At 45.4% G+C, this 19085-nt stretch overlaps 1 protein-coding gene across 3 annotated transcripts in view; it reads left to right on the top strand.

The window, feature by feature from the left end:
- Positions 1-18848, top strand: part of LOC146078403 (vomeronasal type-2 receptor 26-like) — a 166046-nt gene extending 147198 nt beyond the window's left edge. For 2 of the 3 annotated variants that reach the window (XM_083186115.1, XM_083186108.1), the window contains exons 3-4: positions 14380-14494; positions 16849-18848. In XM_083186115.1, the coding sequence (XP_083042241.1) occupies positions 14380-14494; positions 16849-17771 (1038 nt within the window). In that variant the 3' untranslated portion in view covers positions 17772-18848. Of the gene's footprint in view, positions 1-7387; positions 13534-14379; positions 14495-16848 lie in introns of those variants that run through there. The other variant, XM_083186124.1, reaches the window with a different exon arrangement.
- Positions 18849-19085: the final 237 nt, after the last annotated feature.

Below are 19085 nucleotides of genomic sequence, written 5' to 3'. Positions count from 1 at the left end.
CCTTCCCATGTTGCCCAGCACTGCTACTCCACAGCCACCAGGTGAGCGCCCCCCTCCCACGATTTGCGGCAAAACCTCCCCCACGCGCGCCCTCCCGCGATTCGCGGCAAAAACACCCGCTCCCCCGCGACCCCCCCTACCGCGATTCGCAGCAAAAAGAACCCCCGCGACCCCCCTCCCACGATTCGCTGCAAAAAGAACCCCCCCACGACCCCTCCCGCAATTCGCGGCATAACCACCACCCCGCGACCCCCCCTCCCGCGAATCGCGGCAAACCCTCCCCCGCGACCTCCCTCCCGCGATTCGCGGCAAAAAGAACCCCCCGCGACCCCCCCTTGCACGATTGGCGGCACCCCCCCTGCGACCCCCCTCCCGCGATTCGCGGCACCCCCCCGCAATTCGCAGCAGCCCCAGGATTAAATGGCACATGCAAAACACTGACATGGCTATGGTCGACAATGAAAAAGGTTGACATGAGTTTTTTTTTTTAATTTTTTCATATTCATTGTCATGTGTCGACATGGACACCAATGAAGTGGCACACTTATGTCAACATTTACATGTGTTGACCTTTCTGTGTTGATTTTTTCTTGTGGCGATTCGCGTCACACCCCCCGCAACCCCCCCTCCCGCGATTCGCGGCACCCCCCGTGACACCTCACCTCCCGCAATTCGCGGCAACCCCCCACCGGAACCCCTGTGAACCCCGCCCTCCCGCGATTCGCGGCACCCCCCCGTGATTCGCGGCAGCTCCAGAATTAAATTGCACATGGAAAACACTGACATGGCTATGGTCGACAATGAAAAAGGTTGACATGAGTTTTTGAAGTTTTTTTGTCATTTTTTGAATATTTTCATATTCATTCTCATGTGTCGACAGGACACCAATGAAGTGGCACACTTATGTCAACATTTACATGTGTTGACCTTTCTGTGTTGATTTTTTTCTTGTGGCGATTCGCGTCACACCCCCCGCAACCCCCCCTCCGGCGATTCGCGGCACCCCGGCACCCCCCCCCCCCCGCGACCCCCCCCCCCCTCCCGCAATTCGCGGCAACCCCCCACCGGAACCCCCATGAACCCCGCTCTCCCGCGATTCGTGGCACCCACCCCCCGCAACCCCCCCTCCCGCAAATCGCGGCACCCCCCGCGATTCGCGGCAGCCCCAGGATTAAATGGCACATGCAAAACACTGGCACGGCTATGGTCGACAATGAAAAAGGTTGACATGAGTTTTTGAAGATTTATTTCATTTTTTGAATGTTTTCATATTCATTGTCATGTGTCAACATGGACACCAATGAAGTGGCACACTTATGTCAACATTTACATGTGTTGACCTTTCTGTGTTGATTTTTTCTTGTGGCGATTCGCGTCACACCCCCCCGCAACCCCCCCTCCCGCGATTCGCGGCACCCCCCGTGACCCCCCACCTCCCGCAATTCGTGGCAACCCCCCACCGGAACCCCTGTGAACCCCGCCCACCCGCGATTCGCGGCACCAAACCCCGCGACCCCCCCCTCCCGCAATTCGCGGCAGCTCCAGAATTAAATTGCACATGGAAAACACCGACATGGCTATGGTCGACAATGAAAAAGGTTGACATGAGTTTTTGAAGTTTTTTTTTTCATTTTTTGAATATTTTCATATTCATTCTCATGTGTCGACATGGACACCAATGAAGTGCCACACTTATGTCAACATTTACATGTGTTGACCTTTCTGTGTTGATTTTTTTCTTGTGGCGATTTGCGTCACCCCACCCCCACCCCCCCCCCCACAACCCCCACTCCCGCGATTCACGGCACACACACACCTCCCCCGTGATTCTCGGCACCCAACCCCGTGACCCCCCCTCCCGTGATTCACGGCACACCCCCGCGACCCCCCCTCCCATGATTCGCCGCAACCCCCGCCCCGTAACCCCCCCTCCCGCGATTCGCGGCACCCACCCACGCGACCCCCCCTCCCGCAATTCGCGGCACCCCCCCGTGATTCGCGGCAGCTCCAGAATTAATTTGCACATGGAAAACACTGACATGGCTATGGTCGACAATGAAAAAGGTTGACATGAGTTTTTGAAGTTTTTTTTTCCATTTTTTGAATGTTTTCATATTCATTCTCATGTGTCGACATGGACACCAATGAAGTGCCACACTTATGTCAACATTTACATGTGTTGACCTTTCTGTGTTGATTTTTTCTTGTGGCGATTCGCGTCACATCCCCCCACCCCCCCGCAACCCCCACTCCCGCGATTCACGGCACACACACACCCCCCCGCGATTCTCGGCACCCCACCCCGTGACCCCCCCTCCCGTGATTCACGGCACACCCCCCGCGACCCCCCCTACCATAATTTGCCGCAACCCCCGCCCCCGTAACCCCCCTCCCGCAATTTGCGGCAACCCACCCCGCGACCCCCCTCCCGCGATTCTCTGCAATCCCTCCCCTCCCGCGATTCGCAGCATCCACCCCCTCACAACCCCCCCTCCTGCAATTCGCGGCACCCTCCGCAGCACCCTCCGCGACCCCCCCTCCCGCGATTCGCGGACACCTAAGTTGCAATACAGGGCATCTTTCATACAATTCTAACCATATTTCTCATATACAAACGTTCACAAATTAAGGGGGCGCAGCCCCTTACGACGGTGTGAAGAGCGCCCGTAGGGCGCGATGAATCACCTAGTATGTATATATATATATATATATATATATATATATATATATATATATATGCTGGGATGGATATAGGCGGCACTCTCGGATTTAGTGAAGCAAAGAAAATTTATTGTGGCTCCAACATGTTTCGGGCGCAGCCCGTCCTCAGGGAACAATTCACACAGTGCAAGTGAACATATAAATACACAAACCAAGCAGAAAAAACCCGCCCCCCACCTCATCAGCCCACAACCACTCTCACCTGCGGACTCTCCTGCTGGCGACAGGTGAGACGGCCAGCAGGGGAGTCCGCAGGTGAGAGTGGTTGTGGGCTGATGAGGTGGGGGGCGGGTTTTTTCTGCTTGGTTTGTGTATTTATATGTTCACTTGCACTGTGTGAATTGTTCCCTGAGGACGGGCTGCGCCCGAAACATGTTGGAGCCACAATAAATTTTCTTTGCTTCACTAAATCCGAGAGTGCCGTCTATATCCATCCCAGCATCTACAAGAGCTTACCTAAGCTACAAGGAAGGCACCGGGTCACTATTAAAAGACATCCACAGGAGTGCCGGGCACTTGGAATGATATATATATATATATATATATATATATATGTATATATATATATATATATATATGTGTATATATATATATATATATGTGTGTATATATATATATATATATATATATATATATATATATATATATATATGTATCTGTTTGCTGGAAGCAGGCACTCACCAACACGAGATCAGAGCAAGTTGAAATAGATGGTTTAATCAATCATCATGTATGTCGACGTTTCGATCCGCCACAGGGATCTTTGTCAAGACAGAATATGTCACACATAGGACAGGCAGCACCAGGGAGTGTTAATTAAGGGACACGATTACTCACGATTGTGGCCGTGCTAGGAAACAAGTACCAAATATTCAATTGAACTTACCTTACTAGTCAGAGTTATCATTTGAACATTGTGGAGAAATTACCCATAATAACTGAGAGCGCGGAGTGACACCCTAGGGTGTACCCCAATTACTGTTATGCATCTAGGTATTGTAGTGTACCTACGTACACCCCGCAGCCTAGAACACTAGATAGTCCAAAGCACGGCACCCTAACACCACACCCCCATTTATCCACAACCTCATCTTCCATTTTTTTGCCCACTCATCTAGATTGTTAAAATCATTCAGAAGCTCGAAGACTTCCTCGGTTGATGTAATAACTCTAATTGTTTTTTTGTCATCAACAAAGATGGATACATTGCTGAGTAATCCTAGCCCAATATCATTAATAAATGTGTTAAATAAAATGGGCCCTAGTACCGAAACCTGTGGCACTCCATTTAGTACTGGTATCATATTTGATATGCCACTGTTCACAACCACTCTTTGTTCTCTATTACACAGCCAATTTCCTAGCCATCTACAAATTCTTGCCCCTAATCCCAGGTCCTCCATTTTATTTATCAACCTCTTGTGAGGCACTGTATCAAAAGCTTTAGCAAAATCTAGTAAACACTAATCAGAAGAACTCATTTAACAGTTCTGCTTTTCCCTTATCCTCTGTAACACTTTTACCATTGATATAGATTAATGGGCCTATGCTATCTTTATTTATTCATTTACTATTAATATACTTGAAAAACTTCTTGGGATTGGTTTTGCTTTCAGTGGCTATGCGCTCTTCATTTTCCCTTTTAGCTACTTTGATTACGCCTTTACAAATTGTGTTTGAGTCTTTGTACTTGTTGAATGCCTCCTCATTTACAATGTCTTTATAGAATTTAAATGCCCTAGTTTTATTGTTGATTGCTGTCCTAACTTTTTTGTCCAACCATGATGACTTTTTTATTGAATTTACCCTTATTGACTTTTGGTATGTATTTAATTGTTAGTGATTTGATCACATTTTTTAGTGTATCCCACATTTCCTCTGCATTCTTCCCCTCAAATACCGCTTCCCTCTCAATTTCTTTTAGAGCTTCCCTGAATGATTCGAAGTTAGCTTTTCTGAAGTTTAGTATTTTTGCCGGTCCTGTATGTTGAAGTTTACAGAAGTTGATTTCCAGTGAAACCATGTTGTGGTCACTGTTCCCTAGATGTTCAATGACTTTGGTGTTTGAAACTAAATCTATGTTATTTGTTAATACGAAATCCAATAGTGCCTCATTAGGGCCCTTATTCTGATCGGTGCGGATATTCCCGCTTGCGTACGGGCCGCCGATGTTTATCGTCTGCGCATGTGCAGAGGTCATTCTGCGCATGTGCAGGCGGTTTCGCCGCATGGATTCTTTATACGCCGCACAGGGGGCGTAGAGGGGCGTGAGGGGCTACTTAGCCTCATTACCCTATGCATACGCCCCGCGTTTCATGGGCGTTCCCATGCAAACGCGGGGCGTATGCATGGTAATGAGGCCATGACGCGTGGGAACGGGGCGGGCATCTGACATCACCGGATGTCAGCTGCCCGCCCCCATACAAGATTTCACACGGACAAGTGTCCGTGTGGTCTTGTGTTGCGGGACCTGGTGGAGCGTGCGGCCCTGCATTCGATGTTCAGCGACCATCGAATGCAGGGGCTGCTCCCACCATGGAGGAGGCGTATCCCCGTCCACATTCATGCGGACCGCCACATATCCGCATACGGACGGAGGTGGCGATCCGTACGGAAGGCGGGGATTCGCCAAGACGGACATCACCGCATATTTCTGATCGGGCCGCACCGATCAGAATAAGGGCCAAGGAGCGTCTACCGTTTCTGGGATAAACTGATCTTTTTTTTTTATTTTTATCATCTTTATTTAATTTTACAAAATAACAATTACATAACAAACGTACATTTAATTACAATACAATTACACTACTTAGGTACATTCACTCACTTATCCTGAAGGGATACACTGGGGAGGGTTTACCCTTAATCAGTTCGCTATTTCCAACACAATTCATAGGTATATGCACTCATCTATCACATGGAGGTTCACAGGGGTTGTTTTCCCTTTTTCATTTCTCAGCTTATATGCCCTATCAGTTCTTATACTTAACCCTGCTTGCCCTGTGGGGTTTATGGGGGGACTCCCGTTTATTCACCAGTTTTCTCCTCTCTCAGTATTCCCTACCTCAGCAAACATATACATATGTATTCTCCTGCTCTTTTACTCTTAGCATTGGGTGTGAGATAAATAAACAATGGATGGTTCTTCCTAGCTCTTTCTCTGTGCCTGGTCGTCACTTCGTTTTCCTCTTATTCAAATTATTTTCTAGTGTTATAAATGTCAACAGACGTGTAATCATTTGTGTGCCCTACTGATGAATTTTGCTAGAATGTATTTTTTTAAAATATTTATTTATTTATTTATTTATTTTTTTTCTGTGTAAATTAGTGTAAATTAATTTCCTTATACACGGGTGATTGTATCCAGTGATTCCAGACTTTGTGAAATTTACTTAGTGTATTCCGACCGTGTGCTAAGTGTTTCTCCTGTTCAATAACATAGTTTACTCGTGATTTCCAGGCCTCATAGTCTGGGGCTATGTTAGACATCCATGCTCTCCCCACCATTACCTTCGCTATAGAGCAAAAGCTGTTGACATACATTTTCTCGTTTGGCCCGCCTCTACCTGCAACTACTCCTAACATACAACACTTTGGGAGGAGAATCGCTTCCACAATCCCAGTAGCCACTATGGCTTGTATCACTTTATCCCAAAACTCGGCGACCAGTCCACATTCCCACATTAAATGTATAAATTTCCCTGGAAGGATTCCACATTTGGGGCAGTTTGACGATGCCCTCCCGGCAAATTTTGCAAGTTTCGTAGCTGTCATGTAAGATCTGTGGAGGATGAGTAGTTGGGTCTGTTGGATATGAAGCGAGTTCATGGCTTTAGCCACTACAGCTTTTGCAGCTACCCATTCCTCTTCGCTAAGTTCCCCCAGATCCTCCTCCCATTTCCCCCTTAGTGATGTTAAACCATCTATATACTTCTTTTTTCCCGAGTTTCCATAAATCCTTGACACTACTTTTTTTTATCTATTGATTTAATGATTTTTTTAATCGGGGATTCTCCGAACTCGGGGGGAGAGTTGGGAAAATATGCTTCTAAGGTGCTTCTCAATTGGAGATAATGAAAGAAGAATGTCCTTGGTAAATTGTACTCCTCTTTTAGCTGCAGGAAGGTTTTAACTCCCCCTGTACCATAAACCTGAGTAAGATTGGTCACTGAAAAGGAAACCCATACTTCTCTAATCTGTAGATCTTAAGCTTCCCTAGATGTTAAAAGATATTCTATTCGATATTCCTTGTCTAGATCAGTTGTTCCCATATTTTGATTTATTTCCTGCCATATTTTCATTGCCTGTGTAACTAGGGGTAGGTCCCCAGGGCATTTATTGCCCTGAATAATCCTATGTAGAGGGCCGATGTCTGGTGTAGAGACTGCTACTAGTGCTCTGGCCATTTGGTTCCCATATTCCTCCTCTCTTAACCATGATCTTAATTGCGCTGCCTGTGAGGCAATATAATATCTCCTGAAGTCGGGGAGCCCCATGCCTCGTCTGTCCTTGACCTCATTAGGTTGTTAGGTTGGATCTTCGGACGGGTTCCGTTCCAAATGAATGACGATATAATACTATTAAGTTTTCTAAATAGTGATTTTGGGAGGTGTATTGTTGATTGTTGTAAAATATACAAAAACTTAGGAAGAACTGTCATCTTCACTAAATTGACCCTTCCTGCCGCGATCAGCGGCAGTTTACTCCAAGATTTTTTTTTCCTATCCACTTGAAAAACGGTTGTATGTTCAATAGAATAAACTCTTTAGGATCCCAGGATATATAGATACCGAGATACTTAAAAGTTGTAACCCATTGTAACGGTGATGGAGAGGATAAGGGATAATTCCCTGGGTCTCCTACTGGAAAGATTATTGTTTTGGTCTTATTGATCCTAAAACCGGTGAAGTTCCCGAATTCCTCAATCCACTTCAGAATTAAAGGGAGAGATATTGTATATTGCTTTAAGAAAATTAATAAGTCAATGAGATCCTCTCCATCTGGCCTACCCCCCCCCCCCCGAAACCTATATCGCCTGGATATTGCCTAATCAAGCATGCTAGGGGTTCGATCGCCAGGGCGAACAAGACAGGGGAGAGCGGACACCCCTACCTTGTCCCCCTGGCGAGTTGGAAAGAAGGAGACGTCCAGCCGTTTACGGATACCCTAGCGGTATTGATCTGTATGGATCAATTTAAAGATATGCTTGCTCAGCCTTTCTGCAAGAATTTTGGCCAATACCTTTGCCTCGGAAGAGATGAGGGAAATAGGCCTATATGCATCCATCTCCAATGGGTTCTTGCCTGGTTTTAATAATACAATTATTTTGGCCTCAGTCATGGATTTCGGAACGGCCCCCGTCTCGAAGCTACCCCTAGGAGTGTCATATAATATGGGTGCGAGTACCTCTGTATAGTTTTTATAAACCTCAGCTGGGATGCCGTCCAATCCTGGGGCTTTCCCGCTGGGTAGGGACTTTATGGCTTTCCTTACTTCTTCAATTTCTAGGGGGGTGTCAATCTCCAAAGAGTCTTCCGCATTTAGCTTAGGTAGTTGTATGTTTCCCAGGTAGCTTTTTATTTCCCTTGCATCGTGTTCTAACCTACTTTCATATAGCTGGGTAAAGTATGCCTCAAAGGCGCCCCCTATCTGTGCAGGCGTGTTCACAATTACCCCTGCTTGATTTTTAATCATTGGTATGCTATTTGGAGGGTTCTCTACCTGTGCTAGGTAGGCTAAGTCTTTCCCTGAGCGATCAGCGTTTTGGTACTTTTGTATGGCTCTATGAAACATTCTATTAAGATTGGCCTTTTTAACAGCCTCAAGCCAGGCTGACTGGGTCTCCTGCCACTCTAAATATGATGTATTGGACTTTTTCATGCGATATTCTATTTCCTTGTCAGCACATTCCTTCTCTTTTGCCTGTATATGTTCTCTACTTTTCCTTTTAACCTCGGGTATTTGCTTTCTAAATGTTCCCCTCATAAACGCCTTGAAAGTATCCCATATTATAGGCAGACTACCAGTTCCCAGATTTCTTTCCCAGAACTCCTGCCACTGACTCACTAGATCCGTGTTTTGATCAATACTTCGCAGCCACATAGGATTGAGTTTCCAAAAGTTACACCCCCTTTCATTAGGCTCGGCGAATTCCATATATACTGGGGAATGATCTGATGTTCCCCTCGATTTGTACTCGATCCTGTGAATCAATGGTATGAATTCCCTGGATACCAACATCATGTCGATCCTGGAAAATGCTACATAGGTGGCTGAGAAGCAGGAATACTGTTGTGCACTTGGATTCTGCTCTCGCCAAGGATCTACCCATCCTATATCCTTAATAAAGTTGGAGAAGCCCATATTTCCTTTGTCTGCTCCCGATGAAACACTCCTCCACCTGTCTAGCTGGGGGTTCAAGACGTTATTGAAGTCACCCATGCATAGTACTGACGAAAGTGGGGAGAGGGCCACAAACTCTGAGGCCTTAATCAAGACTTTGTATGCAAATGGCGGCGGAATGTATATTGACAATAATAACATTTGCATTGTATTAATCACACAATCAATAAAAACATAGCATCCCCCGGGGTCGATAGATACCCTGTTACAGGTAAAGGATAGGGTTTTCCTTACTAAAACTCAGACTCCCCTGGATGAGGACATGAATGGGGCATGATACATATGGCCGACCCATAATTTTTTAAGGGCCATTAACTTCCCGACCCACTAAATGTGTTTCTGTCAGACACATTATGTCTGCCCCGTATTGCCTAAGTTGGTTTAACACAAGGGACCTTTTTATTTTATCATTTAGCCCGCATATGTTCCATTTTCTAATTCCCTTTCCCTCATGCCCCTCTTCCTGAGGTTTATTGCTCTCTAGTACGGGCAGGCAATTACAGACATCATTTCTTCCATACCACCCCACATTCATATACCCCCTTACGTGTCCCCCCGAGTATGAGCTTGTACCTACATAATAACATACATAGACTAAATAACATACATTGAAACCTCCCCACATATATCCCTCCCTCCTCCCTGTATACCCTTTATCCCTAGGCATACCTATTCCTCTACCCCCCCCCAAAAAAAAAACTAACAACAACCAAAAAAAGAGAAAAAACAAAAAAAACAAGAAAGAACAATAAAATCCCTCTTTTTTAGGGGGCTACACCAGTAAAGCCACCAATTTGCAGGGGGCTCCCTGACATGACATATCTATTTTTTTTCCCCCTGCAGTGTCCCGTATATTAACAGTCCGCCAGCTGCCGACCGCCTGGGGATATTTTACCCAACCATTTAGCCGCCTCGTTGGGTGTGGAGAAAAACAGTGTCTCGTCTTTGTATATTACCCTTAACTTAGAGGGGAAAGCCATTGAGTATTTTATATCCTGTTCTCGCAGTCTTCTTTTTATTTCAACACATTTTGCTCTGTCTTTTTGTACTTCCAACGCAAAGTCTGGGAACACTGAGATTTTAACCCCATTGTGCTCCAAAGGCCCTTTCACGCGTATCAGACGCAATATGGTGTCCCGATCCTGGAAGTTTAAGATCTTGGCAATCAGAGTTCTAGGAGGGGCACCGGGTGGTAGAGGCCGAAATGGCACCCTGTGTGCCCTTTCAACCGAAAAGTGACCAGTGAATGAAGATTTCCCAAATTTTACACAAAGCCATTCTACAATAAACTTGGATGCATCTGCTCCTTCCTCATGCTCCGGCAGACCCACAAAACGAAGGTTGTTCCTTCTAAGTCTTCCCTCCACATCCAGCATCTTGCTCCTCATTTCTGAGATTTGCAGGGCCATCTTATTTTATTTATTTGACCAGTGATTGTTGGTATCCTCAAGTGCTGATATGCGGACCTCTGCCTCTTTAATCCTCTCCGTGGTTGCCTTTAGCTCAGTTTTTATTGCGGCCATATCTTGCTGCACTTCATTGATTTGTACGGACAAGCGTTGTTCAGAATTATTTATTGCCTCTAATACCTGTTGGAGTGTAATCTCCGGTACTGGGGTTGGGCTCTTATTTTTAGTTGGGGTGGCCTGCGGTGTAGATGTGGGGGTTTGTGCCGTATTTCCGCTCTGGTTGCGGGCACACCTCTCTAACTGAGCAGCAGCTGATGTATTACCTGTTTTTCCCATTTTATATAGGAGCAGGTCCAGGTTGTCAAAATGTCCCCTTATACTGCTTAGGGCACACCGACCTTCTCTATCTCAGTTACCTTTTATGTGCCACACAGGTATTTAGAGCCAGAAATAATGCTTGTAAACAGATAGTAATAGTAATGCAAATATTATACTGCACCAGCTTGTTGCTTCTAAGGCTTTGAAATTTCAAAATATCACTTTACTTTCTGTCCCCTTGTACAGGTATTTAGAGCCAGAGATAATGCATGCAAAGTCACAGATAGTAATAGTAATGCAAATATTATACTGCACCGGCTTGTTGCTTCCTGGACATTGAGGTTCAAATATCGCTTTACTTTCTGCTGAGGAATTCTATGGATTTGTTGTATAGGGGTATTCCCCTCCTTGCGCCTGCTCTTGTTCTCTGCTGGCTGTGTTCCATTCGGCAAGGGGCACAGATCAGGTATCCCCTTTGTTGGGCTTCTGTGGGGCTACTTGGCGGCCTTGCAATATAGTGGCAGTGAAGAGTCTGTGTTGGATGCTATCATGCCACCCCTCGCCAGGCTTGCTCACACCTCCGTCTGTCACCTCTCGCGTCTGCCAAGTGGCTGCTGAGTTTCAGGGCTCCGTTCCCGGGCAGGGAGAGGATAGCTCTCTCACAGCCTTCGCCTGCCCAGCCTCCTGTTTGCACCTGCCGCTGCCTCCAGTACCTCCGTACTTCCTCCTGTTTGAGCTGGGGAGGAGGTGGCTTCTTCCTCAGCCTGCGCCAGCTCAGCCCTCCTGTTAGCTGCTGTTTGACGCTGCCTCCCGGTGACACGTGCCGCTCAGCTCCACGCTGTGTGCCGGGTAGGAGGGAGGATGCGCCGGCTCGCGGCTTCCTGCTTGCGTCACTCCTCTGCGCCCCCCTGCACCCCCGGCGTGTCCGTCTCTCGCCTCGCGCTCTCAGGTGCCGGCTGTCACTACTTGCTCCGTCCAGCACACCTCAGGACTCCACACTCCTCCGGACGACCCGCGGGCACCAGGTATATCTGTCCCCCAGGTTTAGGCACTCTGTCTGGGCATCAGATTCTTGGACGGGTCCGCAGGTGTACTAGGTTTAGTTCATGTCAGGGAGCTCGCTCTCCCACTTCCTCACTCCTGCACCGCCGTGGCCCTGCCCCCCGATAAACTGATCTTTGAGTAAGTTTAGAAACCCACTGCTTTTTGCTGACATGTCTCGTTTATCCAATCAATGTCTGGTAAGTTAAAATCCCCCATAATTAGTACCTGCCCCTGATCTGACGATTTTTTGATTTGGTTGAGAAGTAGAGACTCCTCCCTTAAGTTCACATACGGTGGTCTGTAGCATACCCCTATTAAGATTTTATTATTAGTTTTTTTGTTATTATCAGTTATCTCTGCCCATGCGGCCTCCATGTTATCTTCATCTATACCTGAGCTCATATCTTTCTCACACTGTTACATAAAGGCACACACCCCCGCCACTTCTATTTTCCCTGTCTTTTCTGTAGAGAATATATCCCTCCATGTTTAATGCCCAATTGTGCGACTCATTACACCATGTTTCTGTTATACCAATGATATTATAATCGTCCCTCATGACCACAGTTTCCAGTTCCCCGATTTTTCCTGGTAAGCTTCTTGCATTAGCCAGTAAGCATTTCAGTGTATGTTTATTTTTCTGTTAAGGCTAGGTTGTGATCTCGATGATCTATTGATTTCTTACTGACTCTAGTTTTACTACTCTGTCTTACATGCCCATAGTTTATATCTGCATCCCACCCCCTATGTCTAGTAAAAAGACTCCTCCTCAGTGTTGTGCACATCCTCATCCTCACAGAGGCAATTGTTGTTCTATCTGGAGGAAATTGTAATTCATTTTGATAAACATCATCTTCTCCACGTTTTCTGGAAGCAACCTCCTACACTGATTGCTGATAAGGTTCCTGGCTGCACTACAAACTTTTTTTGGAGCACACACTGGAGAGGGGGAAACTTAGGTAACATAAAGCCAGTGTGTACAAGGGCCTCTTTTTTTCCTGCCAGTATAGATATGGACTGTCTGAAATGTCCACTTGGATACTGTCACCGATAGAATCCTCCATTTTTCTTTCAATGGTAATAACATCATATGCAGTGACAGTAGCCATGTCAGTAATTGTACAGTAGGAAGCTCTTTCAGTCTACACTAGAATGCCAAACTTGCTCCTGACTGCCCTGCATCACTGCGAGTGGTCCTGCTATGAAAATGCAGCTTTTTCCCCGCAGCCCCAGTTGTGGGATAAATGAAGGAAGAACTGTTGCTGTGTCACGCTCCACTTAAACTAACAGTTTTGCACCTCTGCAGACTTGTGTCCACTGAAAAGAAAAATACAATGTAGACTTTGAATTTAGGATTGAGCAGGGTGGCCAAAATGTAGTGTTTTGATTTTAACAGATTGACCACCCTAGAATCCTTGTCATGAGCATGACCGGCTTCTTCTACAAGTCCCACATACTTAACATGATTGTTCTGTTTTAGCTCCTCCTCCATTTTCTCCAGCTGCTTCTGCAAAACCCTGATGAGTGGAATGGCCTGACTTAAGCTGGCAGTGTCTGAACTGACTTCATATGTGACAAGTTCAAAGTGTTGGAGAACCGTGCACAAAACAGAAATCATTAACCACTGTGCTTGAGTGAGGTGCATTCCTAATTCTTTTCCTATATAATACAGATGGGGCCGGGCTCTTCTTTGCTGGAGAATCGCCAGAACGTCACCGCTGGCGATCCGCCAGCAGCCCGGCTCGCCCTATGACTGAGACGCGCGTGCGTCTCAATCTCCGTCGGCGGGGCGACGGGAACCCTGTCCGTCTCCGCTTCAGGGAGACGGACAGGGTTAGGGGGGTGTGCGGGCAGGCGGCGGGGACCCCGGGTGACCACCAACAAGCCGGCGGTTACCTGGGGGAAGCGCTGGAAGCGCGACGCGCGCGCCTCTCCTGCGCACGCGTCCCCTTCTCGCTATACAGATGGTGGCTGGCGGGGGATAGCAGCTGGCGTCGCCATCGCCATCCCCTGCAAAGATGAGCCATGCCCCATCTGTAGGTGTATATATAGCCTAGAATGGATTTTTGCTGGTCCTCTATCCTCTGACATTGACATGCAGTCGCTGTCCCAATATTTTTCGGGCCACTGACAGTATCTCTGGCATGCCCTTACCATTTTTCGTTTGGCAATGCCAGATATCAGACATCACCATGAGAGTCTAAGTGGGTAAGCCGTTTCTATGCCTCTTATGGAAAGTGGTAATACACAGCGCAACCTGCCTATAAACACCAACCATCAAATGATTCTTCAGGCCATGCAAAAATCCATCAGTGGAGACTGTGTGCCTGCCCAAAGACTGGGTGAGCAGTTGACGTCATGTAATCAGCCACCCGCCCCCCACATGTGCAGACTGAAAACATCACTCCCACATGCAAAATGTAAAAAGATGGAGAAATGTTGGAATGTTCAGTTAAACTGCTGGAAAATATATTTTTTTCAATAGATGCCACATGGGCAATGTTCTGAGAAGTGTTTGGATGGATTCAGAAAAGCAACAAAGGAAGGATACCATGAATGTTGCTATAATTGTGTGCCGTGCTCAGAGGGAGAAATATCTGGTACAGTATATGGATACAATTTTTTTATATTTTGCTTTTCAAGTACAATTGAAGGGGAGAAAATGAATTCACATTAATTCATTCAAGTAGCTATTTTGACAAAATAAATAAATATTGAATTTGTCATACAACAAACCTTAATTAGAATCCAGCACCCGGTGACATTTTTTTTAAGTTGAGTAGTTTTAATTGCTTTTTAAAGACATTATCATCGAAAAAGATGCAATAAGTTAAAAAAAGGCAAACGAGTCAAGTTGCTCTTATCTGCAACTAAGGGCCTTATTCTAGTTCACTCTTTCTGTCAAAATCCTTCTTAGATGGACAAAACCATGTGTACTGCAGGGGAGCAGATGTAAAATGTGCAGATGGAATTAGATTTGGGTTATTTTGTTTCTGTGCAGGGTAAATACTGGTTGCTTTATTTTTACACTGCAATATAGATCTCACTTTGAAGTAAAACCCCACCCAAATCTAATTCTCTCTGCACAAGTTACATCTGCCCCACCTGCAGTGCGTATGGTTTTGTCCATCTGAGAAGGATTTTGTCAGAAAGAGTGAACTAGAATAAGGCCCTAAGTTAGGAAATAATAAATACTACTAATAATAATACCAAGGAAATGAACTCATTCATGGTCAAATAACCACCACCATGGCAACCACATCAGCATATTACACAACGTTATCAATGTTATTACCCAGCTTAAAGGCCCCCATACAGTATGCAACTCCTCCCCTAGGTACTGTGGTACTTCTGCATGTGATGTATCGCATAGGATCCCCGTTCCCTACTGCCGGGAGAGGGTCCGACCCAAATATCTTACATGCAGCATGTCTGATCTCTGGCTCCGATCTGATGCACATAGGACCACATATCAGATCAGATGTCACACACATGCTATTTGGGCCGATTTCACATTATTTCTCAGCCCGATTCACTGGACCCAAATCGCACAGTGTATGGGGCCCTTAAGGCAAATTATATCTGGATGTGTTCTTAGAAGAAAAAGGTTTCAGCACACAAGAGAAAAGGAACATTGGGTAAGGGTCAACCCTTTCATGCTTCCACAGAAAAATGGGAGGATTTACAAAATCATTAACTGGTACATGGGCAGTAGGCTGAGAATCAAGTCAGGCACACCTTAGGAAAACTGGACCCACACCCATACTCCTTATAGGATATATGAGGAAACAAAGGCATTCACTGCATTAAAATAAAAGGTAGAAAGTAGTATAAAAAAGCAGTGGTAGTTTTTAACCTATGGGCTGCATGACTGCAGTCGCTCCAGGTAAAATCTGCCACTGTGCTCTGAATAAGTGAAGCCAGATGCAGTCTGTGAGAATGCACTAGATTCACTGTGACTGGCAGTGACTTCCTATTTGAAGTTTGACCTGCCATTCAGCCAGGTCAGTACTATTGAGAGGTGTTCCCTTCCCCTGGGATGCATCAATGGGCTGCTATGGCTGCAACCCATAGAATTTGGGGTCTGCACATGCGCAGTTCTGAGGCTGATACTGTGCATGCACTGGTCTCGGTGCCTGTCATCTGCAGTGTACAGGAGCCAATACCATATTTTAGCTTCTATGGGCTGCTGCTGAAGCAGGCCATAGAGTCTGTGCAGACCATAGAATACTGAGGAAGCTACAGTACTCCACATGTGCCGGTCCTGTGACCATGGCAGGACCAGTGGGGGGTGGAAACAGTGGCAGTGGGAACCGGAGGGCACCAACAGTGGTGATAGTGGAGTAGGGGGCGGTATCATGGCCAGCGGCAGCCCCCCTCCTACACCAAGGTCGGAGCATTTCCCTAGAAAAGACATACTAAAGGGTGCAGACAGGATGCAGAACAGATAAGCATTGATCTAAAAATTAAGAAAAAAAAAAAAAAAACATTACATACAGTATGTGGACATAGTTTTTATTATTACAACTTGATTTAAAGTAGCAATAACTTTTCAGTCTAGTTAATTTTGTGCGAAAAATATTAATTGCAGCAATTGCAGAGTTGCCTGCAAAAAGGGGGCTATAATTGGCCAAAATATATAATAAGGGGAGCGGAAAATATAGACAGGGATATAATTGAAAAAGTATGAGGGCAACACCATTGCTACAATATTTCTATCACATATTACGTTGACAGTGGATTTTCATGCAAATGCCACCACCTGTTCATCAGCATATGGTCCCGCCCACAAGGAATGCGCTCACATTCATCCCACATGCTACCCAACAGCAACTAGCATTGCTCTCAAATACAATCTGCCCACAAGATTTTCCTTTATTTTCTCTAAGAGTAAGAAAGAGAGAGATTGAGATAACTGATTAATGCCATATTTTATGTCATTTTTTTTCCATAGACAATGAAAATTGTGTGAAATGTCCCAACACTGAATGGCCCAATGATGCTAAAAACATCTGCGTTTCGAAATCACAAGAGTTTCTTTCATATGAAGTGAACTCTATAACTTTGGTTTTCTCTAGTATAGCTGTATTATTTTCTGTAATACTTGTAATCATATTTGGAATATTTATATTTTTCCGCAAAAACCAGATTGTCAGAGCTAATAACCGGAATCTCAGCTTTGTTCTTCTCATCTCTCTAGAGTTGAGTTTACTCTGTGTATTTCTCTTCCTTGGTCGCCCAGTGGATATAACCTGCATGCTGCGGCAGATCTGCTTTGGAATCATATTTACTATCGCTGTGTCCTCAGTCCTGGCCAAGACTATAATGGTTTGCATCGCTTTTAAGGCCACAAGACCTGGAAGTTACTGGAGAAGATGGATTGGAGTCAAATTACCAAATTCCTTAGTGGTGATCTGCTCATCTGTCCAGGTCCTGAATGGTGTCATATGGTTGTCAGTCTCTCCTCCATTTCAAGAGTACAACATGGACACATATCCTGGGACTATCATCATCCAATGTAATGAGGGTTTGGTGCTGGCCTTTTATTTCATGTTGGGTTACATGGGATTCCTGGCAGCTGTGAGCTTTGTTCTGGCTTTCATGGTGAGGACATTACCGGACATCTATAATGAGGCCAAGTACATCACATTCAGCATGCTGGTGTTCTGCAGTGTGTGGGTCTGTGCCATTCCAGCCTATCTGAGCAGTAAGGGGAAACAGATGGTCATTGTAGAGGTGTTTGCTATATTAGCCTCATGTATTGGGATATTAGCTAGCATGTTTTTCCCTAAATGCTACAATATACTGATGAGACCTGAAATGAACAGCAAAGAACATGTATGCAGGGAAACAAAGACCTTTAAATCAAAATATTAAATTCTTGTCATTAGGAGATCAATAAACACCATTACATTAAATATTTATGTATATATCTATCTATAATGAAAAAATTGCAATACACCTTTCTGCCTGTCACTAATGGACCTTTCTTTCTTTAATTTCACTCCCTGTGGCCTTTCCTGTGTCAACTTTTCAATATAAGCCATCAGAAACCAACCATCTCCTTATCCTTACAGTCATCCTTCATTCCTCTTACCAACCCTGACATCCTTCTCTCAAGTATCTGGTGAAGAAGTCGTGGCCCTCATCCATTCCTCCCCACTCACCAACTTCCCATCTAACCTTATCCCCTCATGCCTTTTCCCCTACCTCTCTCCCACTGCCTGTTCCCATCTAGCCCACCTCTTCAGTCTCTCCCTCTAATCAGTCATTGCCTCCTCTGTCTCCAAGCATACTCTTGTCTTCCCTACCCTTAAAAAACCTACCCTTGATCCAAACTCTCTCTCCAGCCACTGACCCATTTATCTCCTCCCTTTTGCTTTCAAACTCCCTGAGCATATTGTCTGCAACTTCCTTTCTCTCCTCCCACTCTTTAATTGACCCATCCCAGTCTGGCTTCCATTTTGTGTCTATTCCACTGAAACTCACAAAAGTCTGCATGATCTCCATGCTGCAAAATCTAAGATCAACAATTCTTTACCTACTATTCTAGACTTCTCTGCTGCTTTTGACATTGTGGACCACCTATTCAATTACACCCTAGGTTTGGCTGCTACTGCCCTCTCTTGGCTGTCCTTCTACCTCTCTGATCATTTATTTTCGGTCCTCACTCATGATTCCACATCCTCCTGACTTCAAGATTGTTTTACCAATGGATATGGTGTACCTGGCGCTATTGCGGGTTGTCTCTCAGACTGTGTTTGGGTAAGCAGCTGCACAGATGTGGCTATAGTGGGCCACCAAAATTACACAATAGACAAAAGCATATAAGAAAGCAGCGCTAATATAATAATGTCATGGGTGGGATTGGCTGAAAATGTAGTACATTTATTGTATACAATGATAAAAATGAACTGTAAACACTGTTACATTCAATTGAAAAAATGCACTAAAATAAACCACTCTCTGCTTGGATCCAATTGCTAATGACTGGCTAATTCCTCATCCAAGTCCACTTATTCAAACCAATCAAATTTGTTAGATATTGCATCTCACCTTCAATTTGTATAGGGTGTGTGGCTAAGGTCCCAAAGAAGTCCTCACTGGTGTGCGGTTGTGCATAGATGGTACCAGGCCGCTGGAGGTACTCACTTTGACCTTTTCTGGTGCCTTCCCTTGAGTTTGAAGAAT

Source organism: Crinia signifera, chromosome 1, assembly GCF_055691185.1.
Source record: "Crinia signifera chromosome 1, ASM5569118v1, whole genome shotgun sequence".
Lineage (NCBI taxonomy): Eukaryota > Metazoa > Chordata > Amphibia > Anura > Myobatrachidae > Crinia > Crinia signifera.
Note: the sequence above shows the minus strand (reverse complement) of the source record. Positions and strands in the feature narration are given on the sequence as shown.